This window comes from Mustela putorius, unplaced genomic scaffold (assembly GCF_011764305.1).
Source record: "Mustela putorius furo isolate JIRA1106 unplaced genomic scaffold, ASM1176430v1.1 tig00000238_pilon_pilon_pilon, whole genome shotgun sequence".
In the NCBI taxonomy this organism is placed as follows: domain Eukaryota; kingdom Metazoa; phylum Chordata; class Mammalia; order Carnivora; family Mustelidae; genus Mustela; species Mustela putorius.
This window is the reverse complement of record NW_025421324.1, coordinates 897,169-916,052: the sequence shown is the minus strand read 5'-3', so window position 1 is coordinate 916,052 and position 18,884 is coordinate 897,169. Positions and strand designations below refer to the sequence as shown.

The following is an 18,884-nucleotide window of genomic DNA, read 5'->3' as shown; positions in this document are numbered from 1 at the left end:
CCGAACGGACACAGTCCTCTGCCTCTTAGCTGCTCCTGCTCAGAACTTGAGCTTCGGCAGAACTGTCTGCCATGCAGAAGACTCGGCCTGTCTAGTCCCTGTGGAGGTGGGGCAGGGGAGATGGGCAGGGGCTGGGGGAGGGCATGATGGGGAGGTTGGGAAGCAGAGAGGGAAGGGGAAGTCTCCTCTAATGCTATCTAAGCCCCGTTAGGGTAGAAAAGAATTAGGAAACAGTAGTGGAAAAGTTTTACAAATCACTCTTCCAGGATAGGTAGACCCAGGGGTGCTGTGAAGGGAACCAGTGCTGTGTGGGGAAAAAGAAACTAAACTGAAAATTGTCATCCTGTATATGTGCTCAGAGTCCTGCTAGGCCAGAGCAGGACTCTTGGGCCTGTCCTCCCTTGGGCCCACAGGACCATGCCATGTTCTGATAATATGACTACTGAAGACCCTCGCTGTGGATTTCCCTGGCCCCCTCTGCCTCTCTTTCTCTCTCAAAAAAAAAAAAAAAAAAAAAGGCAAAAAAAAGCACATTTTCATTTGTAAGTCAAACGAGAACATTGGGCCTGATGGCAGAGGCCTAGTGACATGTTCCAGAGGTCCCACAGATCTCTGTTTTCCTGTTGAGAGGAAACTTTGCAGAGTAGAAGGAGAATTTGAGACCTTTCCTAAGGTTATATAGGGGAATGTCAGGGGCATGGAGCCATCTGAGAGGGATCAGGGCCCTTTGGAGCTGGACTGGGGAACAGGGGTCCTGAAACCTCATCCTGGCCCATAGCTGACTGCCCATATTTGTCTTCTGATTCAGCAGCCAAGTCTCAGATGGGGATGAGGCAGGCTTTGGGAGTGGCCCCTAGGAGTACTGAAGATAGCAGTTACTAGAGATAGCAGGTAAGATTCTAGCGCTGGAGGAAGAGAGGCATGTGGGGATGGGACACTGGAGAGAGAAGCAAGACCAGGTAAAGGGCAGTGACAAGGGGACTTGTGACCCCTGGATTACAGTATGCTTCCCGTTATTAACACACCACCAATTCCCGATATTCCCCTCACCCCAGAAGTAAAGAAGGAATTCCCAGAAGGAATTGTTAGGAATTCAGTTGCAACATTAGCAATACTAGTTAGTAGGCAAAATCCATTATTGAGCACCTATTATGCACCAGGTAGTATTTTAGGTGGGGAGAATGTAATGGTAAGTAAGACGGGCAAAGCAAAGGAAAAAAAGCAACAAATAAATTGATGAAATTTCACGTTTTAATAAATGACACAAAAGAAATGTGTGAGCGTTTGAAATGGCTCGATAAGGTGGTCAAGAAAGGCTTCATTCAGAAGATAGCATTTAGGCAAGGCTCAGCAGTAAATATTGTGAAACACCAGTTAGAGTTCTGTTTATTCTGTGATGGGTAAATAAAGCCCTTTTCCCTTAAGGTGGAAATTCCCAGGAAAGACTATTTATTAAAATGCAATCTGCAAGAGAGAGACACCTCTTTCTGGCCCATTCAGCCCTTCCTTCCCAGGTGATTTTTCTAAGCATTTTGCCAGTGGGGGAGGGGGGAAAGAGGGGTGGGACTTGTACATATGGCGACAGTGAAATATTATTGACCCATCAAGGGCAAAGCTGAAGGGGTTTGGGAATGCTCCAAAAGACCCTTGATGAAGTTTGTAAAAAGAGTATTTCTAAGTGTGTTTGTTAAATAGATATAAGTATCCGTGTCTTTATCTGTCTTAGAACATGGCTTGACACTTAGTACACAAAAATGGTAGTTTCCTCTACTTCTTTCCTACCCCCCTCACCCCATTGTAGAGGTCCAACCACAGCAAGGTGATCATCAATCATTCTACGTCCTTCCTTGACCTTATGGGCACCTGGACCCATCACCAAGGTGATGAGAGTCACAGCCGGGTATCAACGGCACGGGCTAGTTACTGCTCGAAAGTCATTGAAGGGGGATGGGGCCTTTTGCCGGGAAAAGTTAGTCTTGGACTCAGATTTCTGTCCAGACCCTGACCTTATTTGCACTGATGTAATCAGCTAATATTGGCATAGTTGTGAGAGATGGGACTTGGAGGATCAGCAGGCCATGGTGGGGGTGGTGCTGCCACCATCTCTATATAGGGAGCTGAGCTGGAACCCAGAGCTGTCTGTAGTGCCTCAGCATGGCTCGGGCACTGGGAACACCCATTGCACTGGGATTGGTGGGCCTATGCTGGTCTCTGGCTGTTGCCCACCCTCTTCCTCCGTGAGTAAAGCTTGAGCTGGGGAAGGACTGGGGACTGGGCTAGACTGGGTTAGAGCCAGTTTTTAGGCCAGGGCAACTGTGAAGACAGGTGTGAAGAACGAAGGGAGAGGAATTGGGCCCAGTGGATCCAGACAACTGTCTTCTCTCTAGGGACGGTACTCCAGGGAACAGGACTGAAGGTGGGAGTGGGACCAGAGGGAACCCAGGTGTGACCGGTAAGGCCCTGCCTCCCTGGAGTCTGTCTGTCCAGTTGCGTCTCTGCAACGTTATTACCTGACTGGTCTTTTCCTTGCACCTCCCCACCCCCACCCCAGAACTCTGCTTGGATGGCTCGAGCTTTGATGCTGCCACCCTGGATGAACACGGGGCCATGCAGTTTTTTAAAGGTAGGAGGGACTGGGATTGGGGCATTTGGGACTTCAGACTTGGTCCCATTCTCTGAGGGTGTATCTGCCTGTGGGAGATCTTGGAAGTTATCTGAGGGCATCACCCATAGCTTCTTGGTAACTATCACAGGAGGCCAAAACTTTGTTCTGGGTCCCTCAATAAGTGTGTGTTTTTCAGGGGAGTTTGTGTGGAGCAGTAAAAAATGGGTCCGGGAGTTAATTTCAGAGAGGTGGAAGAATTTCACCAACCCTGTGGATGCTGCATTCCGCCGTGGTCACAACAGTGTCTTCCTGATCAAGGTACTGCTGGGGTAAGGTCAGGGCTGGGCCAGGAAGTGCTGGAATGGACACTAGAGACCCTCCCTCTAGAGACCCTCAGGTGGCCCTAGATGGACCCCTTACAGTGGGTTCCTGGTTTCCTTCCCCTATGCCTTCCTTCCCTGAAAAAGCTCAAGCTAAGAGAGTATACGTGCATGTGGGCCTGGCAGCCATAGCAGCTAGTGGCTCTTCTTCAGGCCCAATCTCTGTCCAGACCTCTCTGCTGCTCCTCATGCTGTTGGCCATCCTTCCCTTCCTGGTAATGTCTTCCCTTGGTCTCTGACTCTGCCTCCCATACTCTTCATATGGTGGCCAGGCCGTTCATAACAATGGCACCTAGCCAAGGGGTCAGGGGAAGATGAAATCTAGTCTGCTGTGCTCACAAAGTCCCATGGCCTGGCCCTGACTGTGTCTGCTTGGAGGAGGGGCACCTTCTCCTAATTTGTACAAGGTGCCATGTGCTTGCGGCAGCCCTCACTCCCAGCTTTAGGTTCCCTCCTGCCTCTTTCTTGCTGTTTTCCAGCTTCCCATCCTCAGCAAGTCCCTGAATGTTCCTTGGAGATCTGTCCCAGGCCTTTAAAACACCCTCCCTGAGTGATCTCAACTACTGTCATGGCTCTGAGGACTCTCTATGTTGTGGACACCAGATCTGGCTCCTCCCAGAGCTCCAGATATCTCTTTCTAATTTCCTGGCAGATATCTTTGGCTTAGAAGTTCTGTGGGTACCTCAAATTCAGTATCCCCAAATCAAGCTTAGTATCTTTCTTACAAACTCACCCTTTCTGCTGTGTCCTCTATTTCATTAAGTGGCACCACCCTGTGCCAGTTCCTGCAAGTCAGGTACACTTGGGTCTCGAGATCTGGGCTTTGGTTATCTTTTCAAGCTTATCTCCTCCCCGACCACAATCACTGTGTGCCAGCTCCATGAGACTACATATAATTCTCTGAGCATGCTCTGCACCTGCTGCCCCCTCTGCTGGTGACACCCTTTATACAATTGTCACACTGAATTCCTACTCCGTTTTCAACTCTTGGCCCCAATGCTTCCTCCTCAGTGAAGCCTTCCAGGAATTCTCTGGGTAGGCTTAAGCACTCCCTCTATATTCCCCATGCACTTCACCTGTTTCTACTTTGGTGGTTGCATGGCTAGGATTGTAAGAACCTTTCTGCTTTTGTACAGTGGACTCCTTGAAGGCAGAGCCTGTCCTGTCATCCCTTTATCCCCAGCGCCTTTCACAATATCTGGCATATGGTAGTCATTCAGCAACTGTTTCTCAAGTAAACGGATGGATAAACAAACGGATAGGTGAACGAATGAATGTATGAATGGATGGATGATTGCAGGATGACTATTTGTGGATGTGTTTGCCAAGACTAATGGTATTTCAGATAAGTGTATCATGAAAGTGTCAGACGTGTGCATGTGCTATAGCAACGGGGGGGATTTGCGCAGTCAAGCTGATAGTATGTATTTGTGCAAGGGGCAGCACACAGTCGTCCACAGGTTAATTGAAAGTGTGTAGGGGCGCAAGGGGGATATTGTATAAATGCAGTAGATTAGAGATGTAATGTATGAATGCAGGTGGCAGTATGTGGGGTCCACAGTTAAAAATAGAGTGATTTGTATGCAGGGAGATAAAGTCTGGGTGTATCCTCCTGAGAAGGAGAAAGAATATCCGAAGTTGCTCCAAGAAGAGTTTCCTGGAATCCCATCACCAGTGGATGCAGCTGTGGAATGTCACCGTGGGGAATGCCAAGAGGAGGGTGTCCTCTTCTTCAAAGGTCAGCACAGGCTGGAATAAGAAAGCCTGGAGTAATGGTGGGCTGGTGGTGATTGAGGTAGTGGCAGGTAGTGGTACCACTACCTGAGGTAGTGGTGATGGAGCACCATGTGGCTTCCCAAGGAAGGGAGGAAATAGAGAAGCTGGTTATGGTCTAGAGGTCAAATAGGGGAAGGAGAAGAAGTCACCCTGCATGAGATAACCAGGTGTACTTCTGCTAAAATTCTTCACTGTTCTCCATCATCCTTAGGATGAATGTATGTTCTTTAGTCTTACATACTAGATTCTCCATGGCCAACTTCCTACTGACCCTCCAGTCTTGATACTCATCATGCCTTTATCTTGAATATGAAGTTCCAGAGACTCTACACTGTTCCCTGTACACCTCATTTGCTCCATGCTTCAGACTTGCCTCCTTCTGGAGTTCCATCTCCTCCTCATCTCTGCCCTGTAATTCCTGCTTTAGGTATGAGTTTAAATATCAGCTTCTCTGAAAACCTTTCCCTGTCTCCTCCAAATGCACTTGCTGAGCCAATCATATGCATTTTGCTGCTGAAGTTTATTATATGATCACTCTCTTCAACCGTTTCCCTGCTTGGCTGTGAGTTCCACGGGGTCAGGACTGTATCTGGCCCATCATGGGGCCCACTGCTAGCTTAAGGGAGGGCATAGCCTGGCCTCACTGAATGTTTGTTGACTGATTGGACAAAGGTAACCAAACGTGGTTCTGGGACTTGGCTACGGGAACCAAAAAGGAGCGTTCCTGGCCAGCTGTCGGGGAATGCTCCTCTGCCCTGCGATGGCTCGGCCGCTACTTCTGCTTCCGGGGTAACCAATTCCTGCGCTTCCACCCTGTCACGGGAGAGGTGCTTCCAAAGTACCCTCTGGATGTTCGAGACTACTTCATACCCTGCCCCGGCAGAGGTGAGAAAGCCCCAGCCCCTGAAATCCACCTGAATTCACCTACCTTCCCTGAGTTTGCAGACCCCACCTACCCTAGCTCCTACTTTAATTCTGTGATATAGCACCTTGGCCCTTGCCCTAGCCCAATCTCCATTTTGGACACTTCCAGTTGTCCTCCCATGGAAGAGGTCTACATCCCCACTAACCCTAGCCATCTCGGCCACCTCAGACTTCATTCTGACCTCTGGCCTCCCTCTGTGTTCCCCCTCACCTATTTCTCTTCCCAGGCCATGGACACAGGAATGGGATGGGCCATGGGAATGGTACCCATCATGGCCGTGGGGATATGCACTGTAGCCCACATCTAGTCTTGTCTGCACTGCTGACCGACAACCATGGTGCCACATATGCCTTCAGTGGTGAGAGATGCCTCCTGACTCCACCATCTCTGCCCTCCATACCTCCTGTCTCTTTCATATATCTCTGATTACTTCCTCCATTTTCATCACTGCATGCTTTATTTTGTCCCCTTGGGCCCCAACCTTAGCCTCCTTGGCATGCAGTTTTTTATCCCTCATCTCCTCTGGTGCATATTGCTCATCCTTGTCTCTCATTGCCCAGGCCTCTAACTTCATCTGCCTGACTACCTCACAGGACCATCTACTCTTAGGTCTGTGCCCTCTTTCTGTCTCTATGACTCCTCATATCCCCTTAGCTCTTGCATGTCTTGCTAGGTCCTCTAGCTCCCCTTAAGCATATCCTCAGGAACTCAATCTTTTCCCAAGTGCTTCTTGGTTCTTAGCTCAGGCCTCTGGACACAGCATTACCTGGGGATGAGATGTTCCTATTGCTGAGAACCAGCCGAGAAATTTTGGGTCCCTTAGACCTCTAGGAGATAGATTTGCTGGCCTAAGGAGGTTTCTTCTCTTAGTGACCAGATAGACATCTCTCTCCAGACCTTTGGCATTAGTTAGTAAAAGCCATGTAAGGATACCTAGGGATGTTCTGGCGTTAGTCAGGCAGAGAGCAATGAGTCTTGATCCACCTTGAATAGCTCAAGAGAAGGAGTAAACAAATACTTAGCCTAAGATATACATATGATCAGATATAAATGTAAAATAGTGGTGAGAACACAGAACAGTGAAAATCCATTTTTGCTCCTAACTCCTGGACAAATCTGATCAGATATGACTACCAAGCTATTATGAAAAAGACACAGTTGTGAGGAGAGTATTTCCCCACAACAGGAATGCATGGTGTAGTGAGAACATTCATCCATGAAGAAACACACACCTGCAGTGAAAATATAGACTTATACCCAGAATATATGCCATAGTAAGAACACATAATTATCAACATGTAGCTGTGGTGAGAGCATGGGACTATTGGAAGGACAGACAGAAAAAGGGAGACAGAGATAGAGGTAGGTAGGTAGAGATATTGAGGAAACAGGGCCGTAGGGACCACATAAAGATGTACAGAGAATACCCAACCATGGAGAGATCATAGAACCTCCAGGCCATGTGGCCATGGATAGAATGCAGCTGAACTCCTAAATCAAAAGTATTAAATATGTTTCCTAGCTGATGAGAGAACACTGTTACGTTAAAAATCCCCAGCTGAGGTGACAACCCTAGTGTAACCCAGCTACTTAGCATAGGGCTGGTCCTCTCCCCTCTCTGACATATCTTTCTCTGTTCTCTGCCCCCTAGCTCCTTACCCATTGTTTCTGCTTTTTCACAATGTTGGCTTTCACAAGGCCCATCATGCCCTCTCCCTTCTCCTAGTCATGATCTTTCAACCTCAGGTCCAGCTGGGAGCTGTCTCTGCTGCTCTCTTTTTTCCTGCTTGGGTTGCCAGAGAGGAAATCTGACCGACCCAGCCCATATTTTTATTCTAGCCCACACTGAAGTGGTTGCTGGCCAGTCTGTGCATTGCCTGGTGAGGCATCAGGGGCTTATCACTTATTTCCTCTGCACAAAGAGCACCACAGCCCATCTCAAAATAGGGGTCATAAGCAGGGTAGTTTCTGCAGGAGGTGAAGATGGCTATGTAGTCACTATGGCATGCCTGGTAAACAGCTATAAAGGGAGCTTGTGGCTATCGTGAGAACATCGGCTATTTATGCAACAAGTGTTTATTGAGCACCTGAGAGGCACCAGATGTAGGTCTAAGCACTGGAATACAGGAGGCAGCATGGAAGATGAGACAGGTGCCCTCACACAGCCTGACAAGGGGAGAAAGGACCATAAGAAAAGGAAACAAGAGACTACTTTCAGGTAGTTGTGAAGTGTTATGGGAACATCAGGATGTTCCTTATCCTCAAATATCATTTGGAGGTGGTATAAATGGATTTAAAAATTGTTGATGTTTAAAAATATAAAATAAAAAATGTTAGGTGTCAAAGAAAAGCTGTGAAGAAATTAAGACAGGATAATGAGATAGAGGTGAGGAAACTGAGGGGGACCTTTTTTGAAGAGATGCTTTTTGAGCTGATATTTCAGTAATAAAAACACATTAGGTAAGTAAATAAGATAAAATCAGAGAGGGAGGCAAACCATAAAAGACTTATTTTATTTATTTATAAGAGAGAGTGAAAGTGAGTGAGCGAGAGTGCACAAGCAGGGGGAAGCACAAAAAGGAGAAGCAGGCTCCCCACTGAGCAGGGAACCTGATGTGAGACTTGATTTCAGGACCCTCAGATAATGACCCGAGCCAAACACAGACACTTAAATGATTGAGCCACACAGGTGTGCCAAGAGACTCTTAACTATAGGAGACAAACCGAGGGTTACTCAAGGGGAAGGAGGTGAGAGGGATAGGATAACGGGGTGGTGGGCATTAAGGAAGGCACTTGAGATAATGAGAACTGGGTGTTGTAAACAACTGATGAAATCACAAAATTCTACCCCTGAAACTAATAACACACTGTACTTTAACTAAATTGAATTTAAATTAAAAAAAATTTTTTTAAGCATTAGGTACATAAAGCACTGGGGGAAAAACATTTTAGAGAGGATAGATAGCATATACTTTGAGGAATCAGGAAAGGAGGCCAGAGTGGCTAGAGAACAGTGTAAGAGCAGGTGAATGGCTTGAAAAGAGGGAGACAGAGGACAAATTACATATACCTGGTAAGGATTTTCAACTGTGAAAGAAAACCAGGAGGGGGTCTTGAGCAGGGCTATGATATGTTCTCACTTATTTTTTGAAGATCATCCTGGAGCACACAGTCATTAGAGATACAATGTTGTAAGCAGGGAATCCAGCTAGTAGTTCTTGCAGTTGTCTGGATTAGAGGCAATGATAGTGTGGACTAGGATAATAGCACCAGAGGTGGTGAGGAGTCATCTTGATATCTTTTGGAGGTCGGTAATAGCCTTAACCAATGGACTGAATATTGGTTGGAGTGGGGAATGAAAAAGAGAGGTCTTAAGAATGACTTAGCTTTCTGGGACTAGGCAACTGGGTGACTGGTGGTTTCCTCTTTCTAAAATTGGAAAGATGAGGTAGGTGTGTGTGTGTGTGTGTGTGTGTGTGTGTGTGTGTTTTGGCAGGGAGCAGACATCAGCTTGGACACTGTAGGGTTTTGGTGTCTAATGGCCCCAAGTAGACATATTGGGCAGGCGGTTAAGTTTGAGCCTGATGCCCAAAGGAGAGGTCTATGAAAACTGAGGAGAACAGATCCAAAGTCATCAGCATGTAGATGGTATTTAAAGCCCTAGACGGGGTGAAATCACCAAGAGAGTGAGTGTAGGTAGTGAAGAGGCCCAAACTAGAGGATTCCAATATAAGATATCAGGCTGAAGAGAAGGGTAGTAAAAAAAAAAAAAAAAAAAAAAAAAAAAAAAAAAAAAAAAAAGAACAGAGGAACACTGGAAGAGGCTGGTATCACAGAAGCCAAGATCCAAAAAAAGATATTTCAAGAAGAGAGTCGTGAGCAGTCAAATGCTGCTGAGAGGTGGAGCAGGATGGAGACAGAGAATTGACGATTAGATTTGGCAAGTTGGAGGGCACTGACGACCTTGAAAAGTACGGTTTCAGTGGAGAAGGGAAACAAGTGTTAAGTGAAACGGTTAAGGAAGGAGAGGTAAATGGGAACTTAGATAATTCCCTTAATAAATCTTTATGAGGAGGGGAGAAGAAAATCAGGGCACTTGTCTGGCTACTCCCTCACTCTCCTGCCACATCAGGGGATTAGGGAACACAGCCAGAGTGAGAACATTTGGTGGGATCATGCTGCGTTGCTTTTCTTTTACCTTCTGGCCACTGTCCCTCATTGTCTATAATATCTCTGTACATGGATGTCTGAGATGCATAGGGAGCCCCTGCCAAACCCCATGACGTTGGCCCCACTTGGCACCTTAGCCACTGTTCTCCATGCGCGCCCTTCTGTCAGGCCCCTAGTGACTCCAGCTCCAATCAGGGCACCATGCCAAACTTTGCTGCTCAAGTCCTGCTCTATTTCCTCTCACCCAGCCTCTTCCCTCTTGGCCTCCATGTATTCTCTCCCCCTTCTCAGGACCTATCTCTGCACCCGTTACTTGCCTATTCACTGCCTGGCCTTTTACCATCAGTACTAGAGAGGTACCTCTGATACCCGACAGGGTCCCACTACTGGCGTCTGGACACTAGCAAGGATGGGTGGCACAGCTGGCCCATTGTCCATCAGTGGCCTCAGGGTCCTTCAGCGGTGGATGCAGCCTTTTCCTGGGACAGTAAAGTCTACCTAATCCAGGTATGTGTTGGGAGAGAGGCTTGAAATGGGGACTGGGAGAATATCCAGCTCTATGCTGATAAATTCCTTGGTCTTCCAGGGCACTCAGGTATATATCTTCCTGACAAAGGGAGGCTATACTCTAGTAGATGGTTATCCAAAGAGGTTGGAGAAGGAATTTGGGAGCCCTCATGGGATCAACCTTGAAGCTGTGGATGCAGCCTTTATTTGTCCGGGGACTTCTCGGCTCCACATTATGGCAGGTGAGGGGCATCTGGATAATGAAGGGTGGCTTGTTCTGCTACTTCTCCATTTCATAGATCACCTCAGGGCATGGGGAAGGGTAAGGTGTGAGTCCCATGATGTGGAAGCAATGTTTTGTCTGTTGCCTTCTTCCTAGGACGGAAGCTGTGGTGGCTGGACCTGAAGTTAGGACCTCAAGCCACGTGGATGGAGCTTCCTTGGCCCCATGAGAAGGTTGACGCGGCCCTGTGTATGGAAAAGTCCCTCGGCCCCAGCTCATGTTCTGCCCATGGTCCTGGCTTATACCTCATCCATGGCTCTGATTTGTACTGCTACAGTGATGTGGAGAAACTGAGCACAGCCAAGACTCTTCCTCAGCCCCAGAGAGTGGAGACCCTCCTGGGCTGCGGTCATTGACAGGAGCATTCTTGGGATAAATCTGGCCCAGTTCCTTCTCCCTATTTCCCTCACAATAAAGCCAGAGTGCTTCTTTGCTGGACTCAAGGGTCCCTGGTGGTGGAGGAGTCTCATTTCTTTCTTGTAACTGAGGAGCTAGTAATATCTCTTTGGAGGCTGTCAAGTTCAAACAAGGCTGTGGGAAGCAAGGGAGGAGAGGGCTAAGGGAAAACTCCCAGAAGTAGACTCACACTCTAGACCATGACCTCATCTGGTTTAAGGCTAACCCCTCCTGACCTGGTGGTCCCTTGCCTTATGTGAATTTGGTGGATAGAACCACCTGCCACACAGGGCTTTGTACTGGGAGGCCAGGCCATTGAGTGGCTTCTGATAAGTACCAGGTACCACTGGACCAGAAGAACTGCCTAAGGTTCCTTCACCAACCTCAATGGCTGGGAGTCCCTCTCAGAAGCCCAGGAGATGAATCTGGGCTTCTCAGATCAGGATGCACCCAGGGCTTGAGGTTGGCTATGGCTGGAAACAGAGGTTAGGGGTGAGGCACCAGAGCTGTGGGGTCCACTCTGAAGAAGTGTCTTGAGCTTTCCCCTTCATCCCTGATGGAGTCTAAATGATTCTCATGGGGCTGGGTGCCCCTCCTTCAATCTGAGAGGTGGGGGTAAGGCCAGAGTCTTGGGTCTGGGCCTTATTCAGTTGATGTGTGACATCTGGGCCCATTACTGTGTCATGCCAGAGCGCTTTGCAGTGTCTAAACAGTTATCCAGCAACTCTGGTACTTAGGTTAACTTCCTCCTCTCTATCAAAAGAAGAAATTTAAGTCTCTTCTTTCTTCTCTTTTCCAACCTGCTCTGTCACAGGGAAGCCTCCAGCTTGTCTCCAAGGAACTCCCAGAAAAGGTCCCACTCATGCTTCTTCCATTCACTCCGCAGCTCCTAGGAGCAGAACAGTGTGTCAGTCAATGAATCACACAGTCTGTGCCTCAAGAATCTCCAACTGTACATTAGAGTCAAGAGGGGACCCCAGACAAGGTGTTAGTGAGATAATAAATAAATGAATAAAGTGAGATAGATATTAAGGTGGAAGAGCCTATCTATATACAAAGGAGAGTTGAATCGCAATACCTGGGATGGACGGGTTAGAAAAGACCTCACACGTAACACTTAATCTGAATTTTAAAAGATGAGTAGAACGTATGGACGTCCTTTAATAAATTCAGTACCTACTATGTACTACCGTGCCAGGAACATTATAGGCAGAGGAGGCAACATGAGCAAAAAAAAAAGCCAGAGCAGAGGAAATAGCCAGGACTGGGAACCACAGTTACTTAGGAGGGCTAAAAGAGGGGCTGAGGGGAGGTGAGGCTGGAGAAGGAGGCAGGGGCTTGTCAGGCTAAGAAGCACAGCTTTTGTCTGTCTTTGGGACAATGAAGACTTACTAAGAGACTTTAAACATGGGCGTGGCATGCTGAGGTTTGCATTTTAGAGAGATCATTCTGACTATGGCAGGGAGATGCTGGGTGAAAGGAGCTCACAGTGAATATGAGGAGACTGCTGAGGTGGGCGCTGTGGCCCACGTGGTAAACCACATAGATCTGGGCACTGCGTGGCAAAAGAGATGAAGAGAAAAAGGCAGATTAAGAATATTTAGAAGATGTAATCAGAGAGGGAGACAAACCATAAGAGACTCTTAACCATAAGAAACAAACTGAGGGTTGCTGGAGGGGAGGGGAGTGTGGGGGATGGGGTCACTGGGTGATGGGCATAAGGAGGGCACGTGATAGAATGAGCACTGGGTGTCATATACAATGGATGAATTACTGAACTCTACCTCTGAAACTAATAATACACTATATGTTAATTAAATGGATTTAAATTTTAATAAAACTGCACCAAAAATATTTAGAAGACAGTCTATAGGACTTGCTGATAGATTGGATAGAGGGGTGAGGGAAAGTGAGAAATCTCACATCCAAAAGGCTCCATGGGTCTTTTCCCCATTCACAATTGTACCTCCTCTTCCCAGACTTCCCATGGCACCTCTTGTAATTCACTCCATAGCTAACAAGCTTCTCTATACTCTTTACACACTCCACAGAGTGTTCTCTATCTCTTTACCTCCATCAGGCTCTGCCCTAGGGTCCCTCCTCCTTTCCCTATAGCTGTCCCAAGAGATGGGCAAAAGTATTAATTTTAGCATGACCCCCATACACATCTGTACCACTTCTCTTCCTCTTTCTATGCAGGCGAAATTTCCCTTTCTTTGGCATCCTGCAAGTGAGCCATACCATTCTCATGGCCATCGTCTACCAACCACCTGTGTTCTCTCAGTTGATGAAGCCATCCAATTAGTATGGCCAAGCCTTAGTGATTATTCGCAATTGCTCCACCTGTGAAAAATCTTAAATTCCACCATCCCACTTGTGACCACTTCTTACCTTTATTCCTCTGCCTCCTGCACTTCAGCTCCTTGCCTTTAGAGAATTTTAATCCTTTTATTATCTTCCAGTCCTCCATTGTCTGAATTTCCTACCCAAACTGAACATCAAGATCAATCACCTGAACAACTTTCTTAACAATACTTTTTTTAAAAAATATTTTATTTATTTATTTGACAGACAGAGACCACAGTAGACAGAGAGGCAGGCAGAGGGCGAGGGGGAAGCAGGCTCCCCACTAAGCAGAGAGCTGGATGCGGGGCTCAATCCCAGGACCCCAGGGCTCGATCCAAGGACCCCAGGATCATGACCTGAGCTGAAGGCAGAGGCTTTAACTCACTGAGACACCCAGGCTCCCCTAACAATACTTTTATTTCTGTCCCCTTTAACGTCTATTTAATCAAGCCATAAAGAAGGAAAAGAAAAGAAATACAAAAGCCAACGTTAGGTGGAGAGAGTGAGAACTTTAGAATCAAACATGTCTGAATTCCAATCCCAGCTAGGCTACTTACTCTGCTTCTATATATCTGAGAAACACCTTCTCTGAGCCTTGTGAGTGGTGTATGTGTGTATGCAAAATAGAAATGTGTATTGTAACAATGACTATTCAGTATGCATGTGTGTGTGCAAAATAGAAATGTGTGTATGCAAAATAGAAATGTGTATTGTAACAATGACTATTCAGTAAGCATATAGAAATTACTTCAGGGGCGCCTGGGTGGCTCAGTGGGTTAAGCCGCTGCCTTCGGCTCAGGTCATGACCTCAGGGTCCTGGGATCAAGTTCCGCATCGGGCTCTCGGCTCAGCAGGGAGCCTGCTTCCTCCTCTCTCTCTCTGCCTGTCTCTCTGCCTACTTGTGATCTCTCTCTGTCAAATAAATAAATAAAATCTTTAAAAAAAAAAAAAAGAAATCACTTCAGATAGTCCAAGTAGAGAATGATTTAATGCAAAAAATTTGTTACAAAGTTGTAAGGGAGGGGGTATGCCTGGCTGATTCAGTTGGTAGAGCATGCAGCTCTTGACCTCAGGGTCGTAAGTTCAAGCCCCACGTTGGGCAAAGAGCTTACTTAACAACAAAAACAACAAAGTTGTAAGGGAAGTCTGAGAAACATAAAAAGGAAAGCAGAATTACCCAGAGATCAGGAAACTACCTTTAATCTTGGTTTAGGGGAGCAAAAGGGAGAAAAGAGGAGCCCAAAGATCAAGGAGATGGAACCTACAGTTCTACACGGGCTGCTGATGCACCTGGAGTATTGCTGAAGCTACTGGAACCACTTCCACTTTTGCTAGGCAGGAGCCACTGCTGCCGATGTGGCCAGAGAGCCTGCCAAGAGCAAGAGGACCTCTCCCCTCTCCCTCCCTCATGTGAGGGTTCCCACGGTGGAACCTAACTGGAACGAAGTGACAAAGGCATCTGAGAAATGTGGTTTTCAGATTTCCAGCCCTTCCCAGGGTAGAGTATAGAAGAGTGGGTGTGGAGATGAGTTCCAGCAGGCAATATCTGCCACATAGATTCAGCATAACTCTTAGTTGCAAGTAATAAAACCCAACTCAAATCAGTGTTAAGTACAAAGGAAATTTACAGACTTATGTGACTTTAGACCAAGGTAAATATACATGTTAAATTGATGTTACCAGGCATTCGTCTCTCTCTACCCTGTAGCTCTGCTTTCTGTTGGCTTTGTTCTCAGGCAGGCTCATCCTTCCCAGTGGCAAGATGTCTACCAGGTTTACCTTCTATGAGCAACTCTTGCCCAGCAGTTTGCAGGAAAATTCCTGGATCTGATTTCATCATGTGCCCATTTCTGAATTGATCACTTTGACCTGATTATGGGTTAGGAACTCAGTCGCTGACATGGGTATGGGACTGGGTGATTCCCATCTGAACCACATAGACTTAGAGTGGGGTGGGATGGATCTTTAAAGAACACTTATGTGCTTTTACCAATAAGAAGGGGGGTGGTGTTTGCTGTGCAGCTAACAACAGAGGCAATGAATGTACTCCATTCAAACTTCTTCTACTCCTCAGCTAAAGACTTTGACGATGTTGATATCACTAGGCACAAAATCCCTCAACTTCTTGCCTGCTCCACTTTATTAATTACCCTACCTATACCCTTGCCCTCTCCCCTTTCCCATCAGCCTATAAAGTTAAGGTGTTCAGTTCTTCTCCATGAGCCCTTGATCCTACCTCCTCTCGTTGTCTCTGGACTCTCCCTCCATCTCGCATCATCTTTTTTCTTTATTTTCTAATTCATCTTCTCTACTGGTTTCTTTTTGTAGTTGATGCCTATGTTTAAAAAGGACAAAACTAGAATCTTTAACTTCCTATCACTCTTCAGCTACAGTCTATTCCTCCTTCCGAATTTCTTAAAAGGGAGGTAGGCACTTATGCCACTTCATTTTCATTTGTTTAATTCACTGTATCGTGGTTCCTGCCCTCGTTTTCTGCTGACACAGATCTTATCATGGGGATCCAGGCCTTCAGTGTTGCCAGATTCAGAGGATACTCTTTTGCTTTGAACTTATTGGAAATCTTTGCTGCATTTGATGCTGTTGACCACTTCTTCCTCCTTGAAAGTCTCTCCTCCTTTGGACTTCTTCCATGACATTACTCTCTGCTGATTCTTCTCTTACTGTTTCTTCTCAGTTTTCTTCTTAGCCTTCTTCTCCTCTACTGGTTCCCCAAATGCTGGTACTCCTAGAATTCAGGCCTATGTCTTTTTTCTAAGTCTTTTTTCTCACCCTGTATGTTCTTCCTGGGAATGTATTAGAATAGTTCTACTGAAGAAAGGGGTTGAGCAAGACCATGCCAGGGATAGCATGTGGCTTATGAATTCCATTCCATATATTTGAAAGGATTTTACTCCTTATAAATTTTTTTGTTTATTTGTCAGAGAGAAAGAGAGCACAAGCAGGGGGAGTGGCAGGCAGAGCAGGCAGAGGGAGAAGCAGGCAATTGAGCAATGGGCCCATTGTGGGACTCAATCCCAGCACCCTGGGATCATGACCTGAACCAAAGGCAGATGCTTAACCAATTGAGCCACCCAGGCATTCCTCCTTATAGATTTTCAAATGATAATAACACCCAGAAGAAAGAGGGTTTATTGAGTCAACTACAAGAAAGATTGCACTATCAAAGCAATACTTCCAGGTAGTGGTAGAAAAGGCTGCCTTTACTTCATTAAGTGTCTTTGCTGCTAATAGAGATGAAAGATCTATTCTCCCATATATGGTGCCAACTGCCTGGTAATGCTAAATGGTTGGTCTATTAATCCAAAGAGCATAAAGCTGTACTCTTATTAAGTGACTCTGGATAGATCTGCTTCTAATTCAAGTTTAGGAATAAATAGGTCCAGGTAATGATTTTAAAAGATCTCTGCCTCAGAGGGACCTAAACTGGTCAGAACCACACACTGAGCATCTGAGGCAGTTCATAGGCTATTGGCTGCTCCTAGGTAGTGGAGAACATCAGAAGTGGGAAGAGATACAATAGAGGATAGATGAAGGACACAGGTTGATTCCCCATTGATCAGAAAGCTCTGCAGAGAGGAAAAGATCAGGGATTTAAGAAGACTGTGTGGGTCAAACTGTACTACATGTGAACTGTAAAATTTGCTTTTTATATCTTAGCTAATTAGACTCCTTCCCCCCCCCCCACCCCACTATCTGCATATGTCTGGTTATCTGAAGAGATTTTCCTGAATATTGGAGCCACCCTATTCAATGGGGTTGGAAAGACAAGTATTCTGCTTTGTAAACAGGTGATATTTCTGGATTTTTTCATTTGTTTCAGCAGAACTCTGGAAGTCATCTCTTTATTCATAATTCCACAGCCAATCAATCAGTTGATCACTATTTTTTGTGAATTCTACCTACTGTACATTTATTAAACCTGTGCAACTTTTTTTATTCCTACTCCTACCACTATAATCATCTGCTACTTAGACTACATCAGTTGCCTCCTAACTGGTCCCCACACTGCCAGTTTTCCTCTCCTCCTACCTATTGTCCATTTAGCAGTGGAAGTGATCTTCTAAAATGCAAGGGGGGGGGCATGTCACTCTCCTGCCTCAAATGCTTTGATGGTTTTCCATTCCCCTTAAAATAATGTCCAAAACCCTCAGCCTAGTATACAAGGTCCTTTTGATTCGGTAGGTGCCTACCCTTCCCAGTTCATCTAATAAGATGAGAATACTTCTAATAAGAATACTTCACCATTATCACATCCATACTGGCCTTTTTGTACTTCTCCTTGGACTTGGAATAATCTTCTCTTCTTCTGGCTGACCTCCAAGTCCTTCACCCCTTCCCCTCATGTAAGTGCCACTTCCTTATGCAAGCCTTCCCAAACCTCCCAGGCCAAATTTAGTCCACTCATAGCATCCTGAACCTCTCCTTTAAGATACTCATCACATTTCTAACCACATGCTTAATGTCTCTTTCCCCTGTTTTTCAAGCTTCATGAAGATGGGGACTCAATCTTGCTTGTTTATATGTTCCTAGTACCAAGGACAGTGCCTCACACATAATAACTAGTAGTTGAAAGAGAATGAATTAGTGAATGACACCTTTTCTCTTTTGGGTAATTACTTATCTTTCAGAAACCAAGGTCAGATGTTATATCCCTCAGGTTGAATTACAATTAAATTTGATTCATTTTTGGATCCTTAGGTTTAAGTTGGGACCTGGTACACGGTTCCTATATCATAGCTGTTTGTCAAATCATAATAAACTCTTGGCCAGGAGTTGATAATTACTGAAACTGAATGACAGGTATATAAAGGTTCATTATACTGTTAAGTTTCCTTTTGTATATATTTGAAATTTTCCATAATAAGTAAATTTAAACTTAAAACATTTATGTTCGTCTCAAGTTATGCAGAAGTGTAGTCAAGGATGAGCTTGAGGCTTCTGGCTTGGGTAATCCAGTAGATGGTGGTGCCATTCACTGGGATGGACAAAGCGCACCTGCATCTAGGCTGGTGTGTGTGAGTGTGTGTGTGTGTTGGGGAGGTTCTTTCACACCCCAACAAAGCTTCTCAGAAGGTCAATAAAAGGGATGGGATAATATTTAGATCTGGGCACTTTTAGTTTCAGGTACCTAGAGGGCTTCTCCAATCAGTTGCTCCACAGTTAGCATTTACAATAAATGGAAACCTCTGCCTTAGAGGAATGAACCCAGAGAAGGTTTCTGGATGGTAACATTTCCCCTCATATCTTTGATGACGTCTTGGCCACTGACCACTGAGTACTACCCCACAATCCAGGGAGTAGTCTGCACAGCGAGGCGCCCCTCCGTTCTTTCCTTCACACTTTTCGTCCACATTCTCTCTTTTTCCTTCTTTCTTACGAATTTCTACCAGGGAAGGCTTTATATCAGACATATGTGAGAGACGTTGGTGTCGCAGGTTTACCCTCGGCATCAGGGCTGGAGTGTTAAGAAACGTC

General features: G+C 45.9%; 1 protein-coding gene across 1 annotated transcript; it reads left to right on the top strand.

The window, feature by feature from the left end:
* Window positions 1-2,105: 2,105 nt before the first annotated feature.
* HPX (hemopexin) lies at window positions 2,106-11,089 on the top strand. Its single transcript, XM_004781168.3, has 10 exons — window positions 2,106-2,237; window positions 2,388-2,452; window positions 2,552-2,623; window positions 2,802-2,923; window positions 4,573-4,723; window positions 5,434-5,646; window positions 5,913-6,044; window positions 10,233-10,363; window positions 10,443-10,605; window positions 10,743-11,089. Exons 1-10 carry the CDS (start codon window positions 2,155-2,157, stop codon window positions 11,000-11,002), a joined length of 1,392 nt encoding a protein of 463 aa, XP_004781225.1. The 5' UTR covers window positions 2,106-2,154; the 3' UTR covers window positions 11,003-11,089.
* Window positions 11,090-18,884: the final 7,795 nt, after the last annotated feature.

Bases quoted from the DNA above. Each gene is read 5' to 3' on its own strand.
- HPX (XM_004781168.3), top strand. From the start codon at position 2,155: ATGGCTCGGGCACTGGGAACACCCATTGCACTGGGATTGGTGGGCCTA. The intron at 2,238-2,387 runs GTGAGTAAAGCT...TCTTCTCTCTAG, and splicing joins GTTGCCCACCCTCTTCCTCC to GGACGGTACTCCAGGGAACA. The intron at 6,045-10,232 runs GTGAGAGATGCC...GATACCCGACAG, and splicing joins TGCCACATATGCCTTCAGTG to GGTCCCACTACTGGCGTCTG.